At 48.0% G+C, this 19,316-nt stretch overlaps 1 protein-coding gene across 1 annotated transcript in view; it reads left to right on the plus strand.

The window, feature by feature from the left end:
* LOC120034756 (TBC domain-containing protein kinase-like protein) overlaps window positions 1-19,316 on the plus strand; it is a 71,240-nt gene that overhangs the window by 1,762 nt on the left and 50,162 nt on the right. Inside the window, exons 2-11 of the mRNA XM_038981360.1 lie at window positions 3,503-3,552; window positions 3,791-3,920; window positions 4,323-4,421; window positions 5,002-5,064; window positions 5,214-5,340; window positions 5,504-5,554; window positions 5,665-5,748; window positions 6,389-6,474; window positions 9,040-9,076; window positions 16,107-16,268. Of these exons, the coding sequence (XP_038837288.1) occupies window positions 3,503-3,552; window positions 3,791-3,920; window positions 4,323-4,421; window positions 5,002-5,064; window positions 5,214-5,340; window positions 5,504-5,554; window positions 5,665-5,748; window positions 6,389-6,474; window positions 9,040-9,076; window positions 16,107-16,268 (889 nt within the window). The remainder of the gene's footprint in view (window positions 1-3,502; window positions 3,553-3,790; window positions 3,921-4,322; window positions 4,422-5,001; window positions 5,065-5,213; window positions 5,341-5,503; window positions 5,555-5,664; window positions 5,749-6,388; window positions 6,475-9,039; window positions 9,077-16,106; window positions 16,269-19,316) is intronic.

The raw sequence follows: 19,316 nt of genomic DNA on the forward strand, positions 1-19,316 counted from the left end.
CAACACCACACGACAGGTCTCTACTGGACTGTAATGACTAGTGTTCTACCAACACCACACGACAGGTCTCTACTGGGACTGTAATGACCAGTGTTCTACCACACCACACGACAGGTCTCTACTGGGACTGTAATGACCAGTGTTCTACCAACACCACACGACAGGTCTCTACTGGGACTGTAATGACCAGTGTTCTACCAACACCACACGACAGGTCTCTACTGGGACTGTAATGACCAGTGTCCACCAACACCACACGACAGGTCTCTACTGGGACTGTAATGACCAGTGTTCTACCAACACCACACGACAGGTCTCTACTGGGACTGTAATGACCAGTGTTCTACCAACACCACACGAGACAGGTCTCTACTGGGACTGTAATGACCAGTGTACTACCAACACCACACGACAGGTCTCTACTGGGACTGTAAGACCAGTGTTCTACCAACACCACACGACAGGTCTCTACTGGGACTGTAAGACCAGTGTTCTACCAACACCACACGACAGGTCTCTACTGGGACTGTAATGACCAGTGTTACTACAACACCACACGACAGGTCTCTACTGGGACTGTAATGACCAGTGTACTACCAACACCACACGACAGGTCTCTACTGGGACTGTAATGACCAGTGTACTACCAACACCACACGACAGGTCTCTACTGGGACTGTAATGACCAGTGTTCTACCAACACCACACGACAGGTCTCTACTGGGACTGTAATGACCAGTGTTTCTACCAACACCACACGACAGGTCTCTACTGGGACTGTAATGACCAGTGTACTACCAACACCACACGACAGGTCTCTACTGGGACTGTAATGGCCAGTGTTCTACCAACACCACACGACAGGTCTCTACTGGGACTGTAATGACCAGTGTTCTACCAACACCACACGACAGGTCTCTACTGGGACTGTAATGACCAGTGTTCTACCAACACCACACGACAGGTCTCTACTGGGACTGTAATGACCAGTGTTCTACCAACACCACACGACATGGTCTCTACTGGGACTGTAATGACCAGTGTTCTACCAACACCACACGACAGGTCTCTCATGGGACTGTAATGACCAGTGTACTACCAACACCACACGACAGGTCTCTACTGGGACTGTAATGACCAGTGTTCTACCAAACCACACGACAGGTCTCTACTGGGGACTGTAATGAACCAGTGTACTCCCAACACCACACGACAGGTCTCTACTGGGACTGTAAGTGACCAGTGTTCTACCAACACCACACGACAGGTCTCTACTGGGACTGTAATGACCAGTGTTCTACCAACACCACACGACAGGTCTCTACTGGGACTGTAATGACCAGTGTTCTTACCAACACCACACGGACAGGTCTCTACTGGGACTGTACTGACCAGTGTTCTACCAACACCACACGACAGGTCTCTACTGGGACTGTAATGACCAGTGTACTACCAACACCACACGACAGGTCTCTACTGGGACTGTAATGACCAGTGTTCTACCAACACCACACGACAGGTCTCTACTGGGACTGTAATGACCAGTGTTCTACCAACACCACACGACAGGTCTCTACTGGGACTGTAATGACCAGTGTTCTACCAACACCACACGACAGGTCTCTACTGGGACTGTAATGACCAGTGTACTACCAACACCCACACGACAGGTCTCTACTGGGACTGTAATGACCAGTGTTCTACCAACACCACACGACAGGTCTCTACTGGGACTGTAATGACCAGTGTTCTACCAACACCACACGACAGGTCTCTACTGGGACTGTAATGACCAGTGTTCTACCAACACCACACGACAGGTCTCTACTGTACCTGTAATGACCAGTGTACTCCCAACACCACACGACAGGTCTCTACTGGGACTGTAATGACCAGTGTTCTACCAACACCACACGACAGGTCTCTACTGGGACTGTAATGACCAGTGTTCTACCAACACCACACGACAGGTCTCTACTGGGACTGTAATGACCAGTGTTCTACCAACACCACACGACAGGTCTCTACTGGGACTGTAATGACCAGTGTTCTACCAACACCACACGACAGGTCTCTACTGTACCTGTAATGACCAGTGTACTACCAACACCACACGACAGGTCTCTACTGGGACTGTAATGACCAGTGTTCTACCAACACCACAACGACAGGTCTCTACTGGGACTGTAATGACCAGTGTTTCTACCAACACCACACGACAGGTCTCTACTGTACCTGTAATGACCAGTGTACTCCCAACACCACACGACAGGTCTCTACTGGGACTGTAATGACCAGTGTTCTACCAACACCACACGACAGGTCTCTACTGGGACTGTAATGACCAGTGTTCTACCAACACCACACGACAGGTCTCTACTGGGACTGTAATGACTAGTGTTCTACCAACACCACACGACAGGTCTCTAATGGGACTATAATGACCAGTGTACTACCAACACCACACGACAGGTCTCTACTGGGACTGTAATGACCAGTGTTCTACCAACACCACACGACAGGTCTCTACTGGGACTGTAATGACCAGTGTTCTACCAACACCACACGACAGGTCTCTACTGGGACTGTAATGACCAGTGTTCTACCAACACCACACGACAGGTCTCTACTGGGACTGTAATGACCAGTGTTCTACCAACACCACACGACAGGTCTCTACTGGGACTGTAATGACCAGTGTTCTACCAACACCACACGACAGGTCTCTACTGGGACTGTAATGACCAGTGTACTACCAACACCACACGACAGGTCTCTACTGGGACTGTAAGGACCAGTGTTCTACCAACACCACACGACAGGTCTCTACTGGGACTGTAAGGACCAGTGTTCTACCAACACCACACGACAGGTCTCTACTGGGACTGTAATGACCAGTGTACTACCAACACCACACGACAGGTCTCTACTGGGACTGTAATGACCAGTGTACTACCAACACCACACGACAGGTCTCTACTGGGACTGTAATGACCAGTGTACTCCCAACACCACACGACAGGTCTCTACTGGGACTGTAATGACCAGTGTTCTACCAACACCACACGACAGGTCTCTACTGGGACTGTAATGACCAGTGTTCTACCAACACCACACGACAGGTCTCTACTGGGACTGTAATGACCAGTGTACTACCAACACCACACGACAGGTCTCTACTGGGACTGTAATGGCCAGTGTTCTACCAACACCACACGACAGGTCTCTACTGGGACTGTAATGACCAGTGTTCTACCAACACCACACGACAGGTCTCTACTGGGACTGTAATGACCAGTGTTCTACCAACACCACACGACAGGTCTCTACTGGGACTGTAATGACCAGTGTTCTACCAACACCACACGACAGGTCTCTACTGGGACTGTAATGAACAGTGTTCTACCAACACCACACAACAGTTTATTTTCTCCACATGGTTGAATCTGAAATTAACCAGAACATTTGTGTTGAGAATTAAAATCTGGCTTCTCTCTTTCAGAGACTGAAAGATGTGGCAGGAGAGGCATATTACCCTTTATTGGAAGATGAGTAAGAATCCTCATCTTTTACTCCTTGTTTGTCACGTATTGACTTAGTCTATCTGTCCTCAGCTCTCGCATCCCTTCTCTATTTTTCATTTTATGGCTTGTTCTTTTTAATGACTGATGGAGATGGGTAATGTTCCCTTCTTGCTTTTTTGTTCCCTTGTCTCTCCCTCTCTCACGCTCTCTCTCTCTCGCTGTGTCTCTCTCTCTCTCTCGCTGTCTCTCTCTCTCTGTCTCTCCAGACAGTCTAGTCTGTCCCAGTCCAACAGCAGCAATGAGCTGTCTTGCACCGTCACGCTGCCACTCATCATCAGGGAGAGGGACACAGAGTACCAACTCATCCGCATCATCCTCTTCGACAGGCTCCTCAAGGTCTGAGCTCTAACACACACACACCATTATCTCACAACCCAGTACAAATGCAATCACTCTGCCTCTGCAGTTTTGAAGACCCCCCAGTTCCCAATGATTCCAGGAATAGAAAGACGAGGAGTACCCAAAGTCACATTGACCCTGTCCTGAGCTCACACTCTTTTACTCATCTTTGTGTTCCTGTCTGGTGATTATTAAAGTCTTCTATTGGTGTGTCCAGGCCTTGGTGTCTATCTTGATTGTATCGGGTGTTGAATTAAAGTGGAGCTATGTGTTATATCAACCAGATTAGTAAAATACAGTGTCTTCTCAATGACTTATCTGGATAAATAAAGGTTTTAATTACAATAGAATCTAATCTTATGATTAGAAAAGGATCTGGTTGTGCTGTTTGTCCCACAGGCATACCCATACAAGAAGAACCTGGTGTGGAAGGAGGCGAGGGTGGACATTCCTCCTCTCATACGTGGACTGGCCTGGGCTGCTCTCCTGGGAGTCGAGGTAGGACAAACTGATAACCATAGAGAAATACATTGTTTTGTTTGTAGAGATAAATAAAGACGATAACCACAGAGAGAAATGCATTGTTTTGTTTGTAGAGATAAATAAAGACGATAACCATAGAGAGAAATACATTGTTTTGTTTGTAGAGATAAATAAAGACGATAACCACAGAGAGAAATGCATTGTTTTGTTTGTAGAGATAAATAAAGACGATAACCATAGAGAGAAATACATTGTTTTGTTTGTAGAGATAAATAAAGATGATAACCATAGAGAGAAATACATTGTTTTGTTTGTAGAGATAAATAAAGATGATAACCACAGAGAGAAATACATTGTTTTGTTTGTAGAGATAAATAAAGATGATAACCACAGAGAGAAATACATTGTTTTGTTTCTAGAGATAAATAAAGCTGATAACCATAGAGAGAAATACATTGTTTTGTTTGTAGAGATAAATAAAGCTGATAACCATAGAGATTATGAACTTGATTTACTGCTGGTTTCCATTTAATACTGTGCCATGCCATGATAATGGGAAGTTATTTTGGTTGATTAGATTCCTTTTTCTCTCCAGGGGGACATTCAAGCCAAATATGACAGCATTGATAAGGATACTCCTATACCCACTGACAGACAGGTATCTGCTCTTCTCATTGTGGACTGGTTATCAGTTGATGGGCAAATGTTATTCTTTTTGGCTGTTTTATAATTTCATATTGAACAGATATATATCCATCACATGCCTTGGTTCACACATTTCTAATGGGTGTGTTTTTTTCCTCCCAGATTGAGGTGGACATCCCTCGCTGTCACCAGTATGACGAGCTACTGTCCTCGCCACAGGGCCACAGGAAGTTCAGGCGTGTGCTCAAGGCCTGGGTGGTGTCTCACCCTGACCTGGTCTACTGGCAGGGTGAGTCTGTCTCTCTGCTGTCACAATCTGACGCAGTGACTCACATCCATGCTGTGTTGTGGTCAATAGACCACTAGGTGACAGTCAAGTCATACATTTTCAATCTAGCCAATTCAATTCTAGTGTTGATGTGGTTTACGATTGTACCCCATGTTTTGTTCAGGTTTGGATTCACTTTGTGCACCATTCCTCTGGCTGAATTTCAACAATGAAGGTAAGGGTATTTCAAACCTTGTTAAAGTAGGGAGTTGTTGATTTGCAGAAGTACAATGTGTATCGCTGATACTCCTCTCTTCACCTCATCTTCCCCTTTGTTGTCTGCAGCCCTGGCGTACGCCTGCATGTCGGCCTTCATCCCCAAATACCTGTACAACTTCTTCCTGAAGGACAACTCTCACGTTATCCAAGGTGAGTCCCTCCATGTACAGTGACACTTGAATAACAAGCAGCCTCCATCATCCCAATAAATCAATCTTTAATCTACATAAACATGTCAGTGTTCAATGTATGCCACTAGTAGGTGTATTTATAGAACTGCACCTATGAGTTGTCTAATAACACCCTTTTTTGTGTGATATTCACAATATACTACAGTCTCTCTGCCTTATTACTCAAAGGAAAACTCCACCCAAACTATCTTTTGTTACATTAGTCCATTGTTGATATAGTCCCACAATGTGATCTGGGACAACAAACACACCACTTAAACTCAATATGGAGTGTTGTTTATTGTCCCACCACAGTCTCATCTAATCTCACTGTCTTGGATTTTAGTGTACTTTTGTTTTGGAATAAAAATAATGAAGCTCAATTACATTTTTGTATGGAGACCATACACGACACAAACATCTCTTTATAGTCCTGGTACAAAATATCGACACAATGCCCAATCTAATCTGATGTCACAATAGCTTCTGGGTCTTGTTCAATATGGCACAACGTAGATAAATGTTTTGCAACAGACACCCATGAATAGCGTTCCTCAGATAGGACCACCACTGCTTTTTTGCTAGATTTGAACTCTCCCTCTGTGCTGCACCTGTTTCAGAGTACCTCACCGTCTTCTCCCAGATGATCGCCTTCCACGACCCGGAGCTCAGCAACCACCTCAATGAGATCGGATTCATACCTGATGTAAGTACTGAAATGCGGTCTGGGCTGCGTCGTCCTAACGCAAAAACTGACTGGAGAACAGTGCCGAAGGATCATAAAACTGACATGAGGGGGCTGATCGTCATATAACTGATAAGGAAACAGTTGTAGTGGATGAGCTGGAAAGTGTTTATACACAGACGTCCTACAGCAGAAAAGTCTGAGGGGAAGTACTTAACTGGAAGGGACCTACTGTACATCTGACAGTAGAACAGTGCTGAAGGGTACTTATTAGAAAACGCTTCTTTCCTTCTGTGAGTTTTTAGATCATGAAAGGTGAGGGACAACGGGGAGGATGGAGGAGAAGTCTGGAATCTGGCCCAGTCCCAGACTCCCTGGTCAGGGATAAAGAATCACCACTATCACACCCTTCTAATAGAGTCCTGGTTGTCATTGAGAGTTTCTGTTCGGGTTGGCCCCTCTCAGTTTTGGGCCAAGGCCAAGTTCCCTCCACTCGGTACATTTGGGATAATTTATACTGGGTCTAATGACAGTCTGGCCTGCTCTAGGGTCTAATGACAGCCTGGCCTTGCCATAAGGTCGTCGAACACCCGGCCCTCAACCCCCGTTCCAGAACACTCTCTCTCTCTCTTCACACCGTAGCAAGGTTAAAGGCTCTATAGGCGCTAATCAAGGTGTTATCGTGCTGATGAATGTGTGTCACCTCAGTGGACCGGCCCTGGGGACCTCTTCCAGAGAAAGGTTGAGTCTATCAAACAGGGGCCAGGGTTTTTATGGTGCCCTGTTTTTAAAGATGGATGGTGGAAGTGTTTGATGACGTGTGTAACTCCGCTCCTGTAGGAAACACTGACTTTGTTTCCAGTTCAAATTGATTTAACCAGCTGGGTCGGTTTAGAACCGTTTCTCATTTACAATGACAACCTGAAACCATGAAATCACAGACCATATATCAGTGAAACCATGGTGATTAGAAGATGGGGATGTCCCTGTCTGAAGACACTTACTGTGGGGGGAAAATAATGACAATTCGATGTTTCACTGGTTTTCCTGTGGGTGTTTTACAGGTTCCTTTAGGGAAATAAAGGAAGTGGCACACTAAAACAATTAAAGAACCAACTTTTCTGTCCACATCTACATAGTGATTTCAACAAAAGCATTTGTTATTCTGCTACAAAGCATTACCTTGAGCATATTTCTTATAATGGTTCTTCTTTTGTCGTCAAGCAACGATGCTGGTGGACTTTAGATTCCAAGCCGCCTCTTCAGAGGTTAACCAAGTGCGTGGTTTTCTAATGATGTCATCTCGACACTTGTGAACCGCTGTTTTATTTGTATTTAACTTCCCTTTCAAAGGCGAAGGATTGAAACGTTATTTTCCCAGTCTGGTCGGGGATAATGATATTTGAACTCAGTGTGTTGATACAGCTTTTAATGTTTTGAAGTTTGATCCAAACCATAAATAATTAACTTCTGAAGTTCGGAGGGTGTGGAGAGATGGAGGGATTTCATGAGTTTCAAAGTAATAAATCCGTACGGAGGCTATAAAAAGCCCAAATGTTAGACTTCCCAGTGACCTCAACATGAACCCTGTGTTTCCCCTGTATATGTGTCAAAGTACAGTGTGCTGTGGTGATTATACAATAACAGACAATGTCATATAATACTACGTTAAATACACATAAGTCACCAGCCCAGTGTACTGTAGCTGTCTCCTCCTGTAATGCTTCAAGCCATAGGACCACTACTGCCATGCTGCATGTAGGCTAGACTCCCCGGCCCGCTTGTTCAATTTAAGCTGTTTTCAATTTGGCCACACATATTTTGGCCTCCCTCCCCTGGCTGCCATTCACACCTTTCTACGACAACTAATCCCATGAGGCCTAGCCAGGGCTCTGTGGAGGAGACTGCTTAAATTGAGGCCGAGGCTCTGAGTAACTCATTACCCTTGGGTATGGAGGGGGTCCACCAGCTCCAGGAAGGCAGCCTACCAGCGTTTTCCTCTCCTATTTAATTAACCAGCTGAAATCAATTCCATTGCAATACCCCCCCCCTCCCCCAACCCTAATCCTGGGAGAGGTGTGTGTGTGTGTGTGTGTGTGTGTGTGTGTGTGTGTGTGTGTGTGTGTGTGTGTGTGTGTGTGTGTGTGTGTGTGTGTGTGTGTGTGTGTGTGTGTGTGTGTGTGTGTGTGTGTGTGTGTGTGTGTGTGTGTGTGTGTGTGTGTGTGTGAGAGAGAGGGACTCCATAGACTTCAAGTACTCAGCAGTTTGTTGCCACCGCTCTCTTACACACACACACACACACACACACACATACACAGAGGCTATGCAAACTTAGCAGACATCAGATCAGACAAAGTTTGTGTGGCTGAAATACGAAATGTCTCTGCTGAAGAAGTTAAGTCGATGTAACAGTTTAGTGGATTTTGTATGACATTGATTTGATGTGTTTTGGGTTGGAATGTGTACTAACAAAAGTGTATAGCTAGGAATGTTCTATAAAGAATAATACTGTAATGCACAGAACAGAGTAGAAATGCATGACTTTATTTATTTCATTGACTACATCCTCTCTCTATCACCTTGCAGCTCTATGCCATTCCGTGGTTCCTCACCATGTTCACACGTAAGTTGACCTTCTTTATTATTATGAATGTGCTAGTGTGCATATTCTATAGGACTTGGCACGGTGTGGGGTCAGCAGCATTTGGAGCTCATAACAGAGCAGTTTGGAAAGGTCAAAGCCTCCAGTACGGTAAGGATTAGTTGCTTTTGACAGTAGTGTGACCTTTATAACCAACCCTATTAGATAATGTCTCTAGTCTACTGGGTTTACATTATACCACAGAAACTGCTGCCATGAAGGCTATTATATTCTTATCTATTCTACTCTTCTAGTCTACTCTGTTTATAATGCTCTACGTGCTATGCTGGTCTACGTGCTATGCTGGTCTATTACTTCTGTGGTAATATCTTCCTTTATACGGCCACGTAAAGAGTGGACATCCTTTATACGGTCACGTAGAGACTGGACGTCCTTTATACGGCCACGTAAAGAGTGGACGTCCTTTATACGGCCACGTAGAGACTGGACGTCCTTTATACGGCCACGTAAAGAGTGGACGTCCTTTATACGGCCACGTAAAGAGTGGACGTCCTTTATACGGCCGCATAGAGAGTGGACGTCCATTATACGGCCGCGTAGAGAGTGGACGTCCTTTATACGGCCGCGTAGAGAGTGGACGTCCTTTATACGGCCGCGTAGAGAGTGGACGTCCTTTATACGGCCGCGTAGAGAGTGGACGTCCTTTATACGGCCGCGTAGAGAGTGGACGTCCTTTATACGGCCGCGTAAAGAGTGGACGTCCTTTATACGGCCGCGTAAAGAGTGGACGTCCTTTATACGGCCGCGTAAAGAGTGGACGTCCTTTATACGGCCGCGTAAAGAGTGGACGTCCTTTATACGGCCGCGTAAAGAGTGGACGTCCTTTATACGGCCGCGTAAAGAGTGGACGTCCTTTATACGGCCGCGTAAAGAGTGGACGTCCTTTATACGGCCGCGTAAAGAGTGGACGTCCTTTATACGGCCGCGTAAAGAGTGGACGTCCTTTATACGGCCGCGTAAAGAGTGGACGTCCTTTATACGGCCGCGTAGAGAGTGGACGTCCTTTATACGGCCGCGTAGAGAGTGGACGTCCTTTATACGGCCGCGTAGAGAGTGGACGTCCTTTATACGGCCGCGTAAAGAGTGGACGTCCTTTATACGGCCGCGTAAAGAGTGGACGTCCTTTATACGGCCGCGTAAAGAGTGGACGTCCTTTATACGGCCGCGTAGAGAGTGGACGTCCTTTATACGGCCGCGTAGAGAGTGGACGTCCTTTATACGGCCGCGTAGAGAGTGGACGTCCTTTATACGGCCGCGTAGAGAGTGGACGTCCTTTATACGGCCGCGTAGAGAGTGGACGTCCTTTATACGGCCGCGTAAAGAGTGAACGTCCTTTATACGGCCGCGTAGAGAGTGGACGTCCTTTATACGGCCGCGTAAAGAGTGAACGTCCTTTATACGGCCGCGTAGAGAGTGGACGTCCTTTATACGGCCGCGTAGAGAGTGGACGTCCTTTATACGGCCGCGTAGAGAGTGGACGTCCTTTATACGGCCGCGTAGAGAGTGGACGTCCTTTATACGGCCGCGTAGAGAGTGGACGTCCTTTATACGGCCGCGTAGAGAGTGGACGTCCTTTATACGGCCGCGTAGAGAGTGGACGTCCTTTATACGGCCGCGTAGAGAGTGGACGTCCTTTATACGGCCGCGTAGAGAGTGGACGTCCTTTATACGGCCGCGTAGAGAGTGGACGTCCTTTATACGGCCGCGTAGAGAGTGGACGTCCTTTATACGGCCGCGTAGAGAGTGGACGTCCTTTATACGGCCGCGTAGAGAGTGGACATCGTTTTGGTCTACTGGCTGAATACCATTTGGAATTCAGCCAACAAGACAATCACATGATTGTGGCTAGTCGTTAACTGAAGTAGCCTCTGAAGGTATTATTTGCCTACTCAGGATGTACCGTTCTGTGTCATGCAGTAGGTGAACAGCGGGTGGCAGCATTATGCTTGATCCTATAGTCTTCATGGAATAGCAGACTGAAACAGTAGTGTTAGGGCATGTATTATAATACCTATTTCATATTACTTTCATCTCAGTTGGAGTTTGATGATAAGAAGAAGACACACAAAATCCAGTGTTTTTCCTATTTAATTTTGGAACATACAAAATACACTATTAGAATTCTGATCAGACACTTGGGCAGGGGCCAGAAAGACATACACACACTGGCCAGTTTATTAGGTACAGGGTCGGACCCCCCCTTTTCCTCCAGAACAGGCTGAATTCTTCAGGGCATTCTACAAGGTTTTGGAAACGTTCCACGGGGATGTTGGTCCATGATGACGCGATGCTATCACGCAGTTGCTGCAGATTGGACAGCGGTACGTTCATGCTGCGAACAGCCCAATCCATCTCATCCCAAAGATGATATATTGGGTTGAGGTTTGGGGACTGCGCAGGCCACTCAAGAAAACTGAACTCTGTTGTTTTTCCATTCAATTGTCCGGTGTTGGTGATCATGTGCCCACTAGATCCGCTTCTTCTTGTTTTTAGCTGATAGCGGTGGAGCCCGGTATGGTCGTCTGCTGCAATAGCCCATCCGTGACAAGGATTGACGAGTTGTTCGTTCCGAGATGCAGTTCTGCACACCACTGTTGTACTGCGTGGTTATTTGTCTGTTGGTGGCCTACCTGTTACCTTGTACGATTCTTCTCCTTCGACCTCTCTCATCAATGAGCTGTTCTCGCTGACTGGATGGTTTTTGTTTGTCGCACCATTCTCGGTAAATCCTCGACACTGTTGTGCGTGAAAAGCCCAGGAGGGCGACTATTTCTGAGATACTGGATCCGGCGCACCTAGCACCGTTGATCATATCACGCTCAAAGTCTAACGTTCACTCGAACAGTAACTGAATGCCTGTCTGCCTGCTTAATAGCAGACCATGGCTACATGGCTCACCTACTGTAGGAGCGATTCATTTTGGTGAATGTGGTGGTGTACCTAATAAACTGAGTGTGTACAGTGCATTCGGAAAGCATTCAAACCACCTGACTTTTTCCACCTTTTGTTATGTTATAGCCTAAACAGAAATACCTTATTTGCATAAGTATTCAGATCCTTTGCTGTAAGACTTGAAATTGAGCTCCGGTGCACCCTGTTTCCATTGATCATCCTTGAGATGTTTCTACAACTTGATTGGAGTCCACCTGTGGTAAATTCAATTGATTGGACATGATTTGGAAAGGCACACACCTGTCTATATAAGGTCCCACAGTTGACAGTGCATGTCAGAGCAAAAACAAAGGCATGAGGTTGAAGGAATAGTCCGTAGAGCTCCGAGATAGGATTGTGTCAAGGCACAGATCTGGGGAAGGGTACCAAAAAATTTCTGCATCATTGAAGGTCCCCAAGAACACAGTGGCCTCCATCCAGTTTGGAACCACCAAGACTGTTCCTAGAGCTGGCCAAACTGAACAATTGGGGGAGAAGGGCCTTGGTCATTCTGACAGCGCTTCAGAGTTCCTCTGTGGAGATGGGAGAACCTTCCAGAAGGACAACCATCTCTGCAGGCCTTTATGATAGAGTGGCCAGACGGAAGCCACTCCTCAGTAAAAAGCACATGACAGACTGCTTTGAGTTTGCCAAAATGCACCTAAAAGACTCTGACCATGAGAAACAAGATTCTCTGGTCTGATGAAACCAAGATTGAACTCTTTGGCCTGAATGCCAAGCGTCACGTCTGGAGGAAACCTAGCACCATCGCTACGGTGAAGAGTGGTGGTGGCGGCATCATGCTGCGGGGATGTTTTTCAGCGGCAGGGACTGGGAGACTAGTCAGGATCGAGGGAAAGATGAACGGAGCAAAGTACAGAGAGATCCTTGATAAAAACCTGCTCCAGAGGGCTCAGGATCTCAGACTGAGGCGACCCTAAGCACACAGCCAAGACAACGCAGGAGTGGATTCGGGACAAGTCTCTGACAAGCCTGGACTTGAACCAGATCGAACATCTTTGGAGAGACCTGAAAATAGCTGTGCAGCGATGCTCCCTATCCAACCAGACAGAGCTTGAGAGGATCTGCAGAGAAGAATGGGAGAAACTCCCCAACTACAGGTGTGCCAAGCTTGTAGCGTCATACCCAAGAAGACTCAAGACTGTAATCACTGCCAAAGCTGCTTCAACACAGTACTGAATAAAGGGTCTGAATACTTATGTAATATTTACATTTTTTTTTTTTTATACATTTGCAAAAATGTAATGGGGGTATTGTGTCTAGATTTGATGAGGGGAAAAAATGGTTTAATCCATTTTAGATTAAGGCTGTAACAAAATGTGTAAAAGATGAAGGGGTTTGAATACTTCCCAAATGCACTGTATGTTTTACATTCATTGTAAATCCTACAATGCACACACACACTTAAGAATTCTAAGAGATGCGCACACCCACACACACACTTGAGAATTCTCAAGCATGCACACCCACATACACGTACACACGGCTCCCAGGGGCTGTGAGTGTGAGGCCTGCCCTCCATCCTTCCCAAACCAGCGTGAGTCCCTCACCCCTCTCCTCCATCCTTCTTCCTGACTGCTAATGCACCCAGCCGAGGAGAGTGTCGGAGGGCCATCTCCCTGTCTCCACACACACACACTCTGCCCGTCACTCACACCCACCGGCTGCTCAGTGGACTGTTAATGTGCTGAAGAGTCTCGGCTTAACTCCCAGTCTTACCACTCCCAGTCTTACCACTCTTCTCTACCACTCCTCTACCACTCCTCTCCATCCAGTCCTCCCACTATTCCTACCACTCCTCTCTACCACTCCTCTCCATCCAGTCCTCCCACTATTCCTACCACTCCTCTCTACCACTCCTCTCCATCCAGTCCTCCCACTATTCCTACCACTCCTCTCTACCACTCCTCTCCATCCAGTCCTCCCACTATTCCTACCACTCCTCTCTACCACTCCTCTCCATCCAGTCCTCCCATTATTCCTACCACTCCTCTCTACCACTCCTCTCCATCCAGTCCTCCCACCATTCCTACCACTCCTCTCTACCACTCCTCTCCATCCAGTCCTCCCACTATTCCTACCACTCCTCTCTACCACTCCTCTCCATCCAGTCCTCCCACCATTCCTACCACTCCTCTCTACCACTCCTCTCCATCCAGTCCTCCCACCATTCCTACCACTCCTCTCCATCCAGTCCTCCCACCATTCCTACCACTCCTCTCTACCACTCCTCTCCATCCAGTCCTCCCACCATTCCTACCACTCCTCTCTACCACTCCTCTCCATCCAGTCCTCCCACTATTCCTACCACTCCTCTCTACCACACCTCTCCATCCAGTCCTCCCACCATTCCTACCACTCCTCTCCATCCAGTCCTCCCACCATTCCTACCACTCCTCTCTACCACTCCTCTCCATCCAGTCCTCCCACTATTCCTACCACTCCTCTCTACCACTCCTCTCCATCCAGTCCTCCCACTATTCCTACCACTCCTCTCTACCACACCTCTCCATCCAGTCCTCCCACCATTCCTACCACTCCTCTCCATCCAGTCCTCCCACCATTCCTACCACTCCTCTCTACCACTCCTCTCCATCCAGTCCTCCCACTATTCCTACCACTCCTCTCTACCACTCCTCTCCATCCAGTCCTCCCACTATTCCTACCACTCCTCTCTACCACTCCCCTCCATCCAGTCCTCCCACTATTCCTACCACTCCTCTCTACCACTCCTCTCCATCCAGTCCTTCCACCAGTCCTACCACTCCTCTCCATCCAGTCCTCTCACTCCTCTCCATCCAGTCCTCTCACTCCTCTCCATCCAGTCCTCCCACCATTCCTCCATCCAGTCCTCCCACTTCTCTTCCGGGTCCTCTCCATCCAGTCCTCCCACTTCTCTTCCGGGTCCTCTCCATCCAGTCCTCCCACTTCTCTTCCGGGTCCTCTCCATCCAGTCCTCCCACTTCTCTTCCGGGTCCTCTCCATCCAGTCCTCCCACTTCTCTTCCGGGTCCTCTCCATCCAGTCCTCCCACTTCTCTTCCGGGTCCTCTCCATCCAGTCCTCCCACTTCTCTTCCGGGTCCTCTCCATCCAGTCCTCCCACTTCTCTTCCGGGTCCTCTCCATCCAGTCCTACCTCTCACACATACATCCTGCCTAGTATCCACTTCTAGGTACTGGTTATGACATTAACAGATGGATATTGTTTTGATCCAATGTACTGTATGTACTTTGTCACAACTTTGAATGTACTTTGTCAGAGCCTCTAAGGAACAGGTAGAGGACATTAGATTAGCTAAACGGAATAATGGAATAGAAATAAAGCGTGGGATGGTACAGGAAGCGGTTGTATTTGGCCTAACAGAACCAAGACCTGTACAGTAGGTTTCCCATTCCACACAGGTCAATGGCGAACAGCTCTGTGATGTCCTGCAGTATTAGTGCAGTATTAGTGTGTCCATCAGTCCTCCTCCATATATGGGCCTTCTTGGAAACTATTGGACAGCCAGACACTCAGTCCCCCTTCAGCCCATACTGTATACAGCCTTATGAAATGTTAAGTGTTAGAGTTTGAGAGAACCTGAAAAAGCACTTATAGCTGCAATGTTTTTACTTTTTCCCCTGCTACTAAGGTTGTACTTGCAATTACTATTTGTTAAATGAACCTTGTAATGCACTTTTCTGTTTCTGGTTAAGACCATCTGCCAAATGGCTGAACTATAAATCATTATCTTCTTGTCTCCCTGGGTCCCCTCTTAACGATCCCTATATCCTTCTCCCTTTCCTCCTCTTTCTAAGCCCTCCTCGCCCTCCCTCCCTCCCAACTCTCCTCGCCCTCCCTCCTCCTCGCCCTCCCTCCGCCTTTCCTTGCCCTCCCTCCCCCTCTACCCCTCTCCTCCCTCGCTCTCCCTTCTGCTTCTGCATGTCTTTAATGGGCTAGGTTGGTGTATTGTAAAAGCACTTTGTGACAACTGGTGATGTAGAAAAGGGTTTATAAATACATTTGCTTGATTGATGGATCTCCCCCTCTTCCTCTACAGACGTCTTCCCCTTACACAAGATCTTCCACCTGTGGGACACCCTGCTCCTGGGGAACAGCTCCTTCCCCTTCTGCATCGGCGTGGCCATCCTGCAGCAGCTCCGAGACCGCCTGCTGGCCAACGGCTTTAACGAGTGCATCCTGCTGTTCTCCGACCTGCCAGGTGAGAGAGGGGGAGGGAAGGTGAGCGGGAGAGAGGGAGGGGCAAGGACCGGTGGTGATAGGAAATCAATCCCTCTTTTAGGCTGCAATGGCTCCCTATTCCCTATAGAGTGCACTACTTTTGACTGGAGACCTTTTTATAATGCACTGGTTTTGATTGCAGGGAATCCAATCCCTATTTAGTGCAAAGTAGTCCACTATATAGGGAAAAGGCTGCCATTTTGGACACACTGTTAGTTTCCCTCCACTCCCCCATTGTTTGATTTGATTCATGTGTAATGAACAGGGCCAGTGCTGTACCTCCTGGGTGTGTAGATGTAGTTGTCTTTATTGATTTGTTGAATGCTAGATGTCCTGTTGGTCCTCCAGGAGTGCTGATGTGACTTACTGTAAGTGAAGTGGCACCATCTTCCAGGAACCACTTAATGAGTCCGCTTGAAACGGACCGCTTGTTTTTCTATTCAAACAGCCCTTCAAAAGCCCTCCCAAAATAAGAAGTGCGCCGTACGCACTCAGACACTGCAGGTTGGGGAACGATGACACTTAAGATAGTATTTTCTTTGTGAACTACTTCAGTAACGCTCTCCTTCCTTGCATCTGGGGCTCTGACTGTGCCTTTCTTTACTTTTAATGATGTCGTGGCTCCCCAAAGGGCTAATGTGTGTGACTGATGTTTTCTAGCCTAGTGAATGACATCCCTGTAGGGAGATGCTGTGAGGTCCTCTGCTGAGAGACACTCACGCCTTTGTGTTTTAGAAGCGTGTCACGCTGTGCTCGGCAGCTGTCGGAAGACTCGCCCGCTGAGACGGTCATTTGGGAACGCGTAGACTGCTGGCCGCAGGATAACCACGTGGCGTCCAGCGCTCAAAATCTTCCCGCCTCTAGTGTCGGCGAGGACATGACTCATCATCCTGATGGATCTCTGTCGAGGCACGGGGGTCTCGTCCATTTGGGCTCGGCGTCATTTATACTGATGGGACGATGATTGAGGCGAGTGTCAGGGTATTACCTGGAGCCTTCAGAGATGCCTTGTGGCGTTAATTCTGTCTAGGCCACAATGGCAGGATTACTCCCCAAAACAGACAGATAGGGGGAGAGTAAATACATGTTGCCATGGTAGTAGAGGCTAGGTAACCAAACTGTCTCGAGCATGCCACTATAGCACTGAAGCTTAACACCCAAATGTAGAGTTGTGTGTTGTAAAAAGCTGTCCTGGTGTGAAGTAAGTTCGTAGTCTAGCTGTGAAAAGAAAGGAAAATAACCTGAGAGGGGAAAAAACGGCAAACTTACCGAATGAGTGACAGGATTTGATCTTTCTGTTTGGTCTTGTATCCATTACAGTAGATCAGTGTCCTCTGTTCAACCCTGATTTATGACCCATCTCAAGTGGCTGTGGATTTCAGCTTATGGGTCCTCATTTGGCCTCTCATTACGGAAGTGTGTATTGCTTTCTGAGTGTCTGTCAGCGAGGTAAAAAGTAATTTCGTGGGCACAAATTGTTCAGGGAGAATTTATTAACTGGGCTGCACGGTTCCTAAGCTTGTCTGTGAGTGTGGTGTGCAGTGTGTGAAACCGTCAGGTCTCAGGACATTAGGTACAAGGGTAGCATTCCTACAGAGCATGACCATACAGATTCACTTAAAGAGGAACACACACGCTGGCACTGGATCTTAGACGGGACTGTGCTTTAACCCTGTGAAGAAGCCCCGCCTCCCTCGCAATGCACTCTAGTCATTCTATTTCTATACTTCCTCCAACCCAACAGTTTTGAGATGCACTGGCATATGATAATGTCATGTTTGCTGATGTTGATGTGAGTTATGCAGTAGCATTTGGGGGACTGATAATCTTCTGTCTCTTCTTTCTATGCAAGGCTTCCCTACTGAGTTTATCCCAGCTTTGGGATTTTGGGTGGGTGGAGGAATTTCAGGAATAGACTTTGACGGGTCAGTTGGCAAGAACAAGTCGATTTTAATGCAAGTTTGAGAGTAGTAGTGGTTTGAGCCTCTACGCCACACAGGAATGAAGTTCTCTAACAACCCCTCCTCTTTATAGTCCCTCCCTCCCTCTCTCCTCACCCTCCCTCCCTCCCTCTCTCCTCGCCCGCCCTCTCGCCCGCCCTCCCTCCCTCTCTCCTCGCCCTCTCTGCTCGCCCGCCCTCCCTCCCTCCCTCTCTCCTCTCCTCGCCCGCCCTCTCCCTCTCTCCTCGCCCGCCCTCTCTCCTCGCCCGCCCTCCCTCCCTCACTCACTCCCTCTCTCCCTCTCTCCTCGCCCTCCCTCCCTCCCTCTCTCCTCGCCCTCCCTCCCTCTCCCCTCGCCCTCCCTCCCTCCCTCGCCCTCTCTCCTCGACCTCTCTCCTTGACCCCCTCGCCCTCCTCGCCCTCCCTCCCTCCCTCACTCACTCCCTCTCTCCCTCTCTCCTCGCCCTCCCTCCCTCCCTCTCTCCTCGCCCTCCCTCCCTCTCTCCTCGCCCTCCCTCCCTCCCTCGCCCTCTCTCCTCGACCTCTCTCCTCCCTCCCTCTCCATCCTCGCCCTCCCTCCCTCTCTCCTCGCCCTCCCTCCCCCTCTCTCTACTACCTACCTCTCCCATCAGTCCCCCACTGCAAAGTATCAGCAAAGTGTCAGTGACAGAAAATCCAGGGGCCGGCAGCATCCATAATGAATGTATCTCACAGAGCTCTCAACGCCCGGGGGATATCTCAGTCAGTTTCCCTTAAACCCCATTGCCAAACTGAAACGGCGATTACCCCGTTTGGCTGAGAGGCGGGTGACATTAAAGTTTAAATAACAGTTGTGAGACGGCAGATGTTTTTATGCCAAAGGGGACGCTAGGGTACTCTTCCTCCGGATGGCTGACTGGCTGCTTCCAGTTGTTCTGTCTCTCTCTCTTTCTCTCTCTTATTTATTTATATGCTGCTACACTTCACTGTGTTTTATTGGTCCAGCAGGCACGTGAACAGCAAAAACAGGCGGAAGGAGAGGGCTCCTTATAAAGGTAAAATATGTTTGCCCTGGAGGAGTTCTCTCTCTGTGAGAGAGCACAGCTACC

The sequence above is a fragment of the Salvelinus namaycush genome, chromosome 42 (assembly GCF_016432855.1).
Source record: "Salvelinus namaycush isolate Seneca chromosome 42, SaNama_1.0, whole genome shotgun sequence".
NCBI lineage: Eukaryota > Metazoa > Chordata > Actinopteri > Salmoniformes > Salmonidae > Salvelinus > Salvelinus namaycush.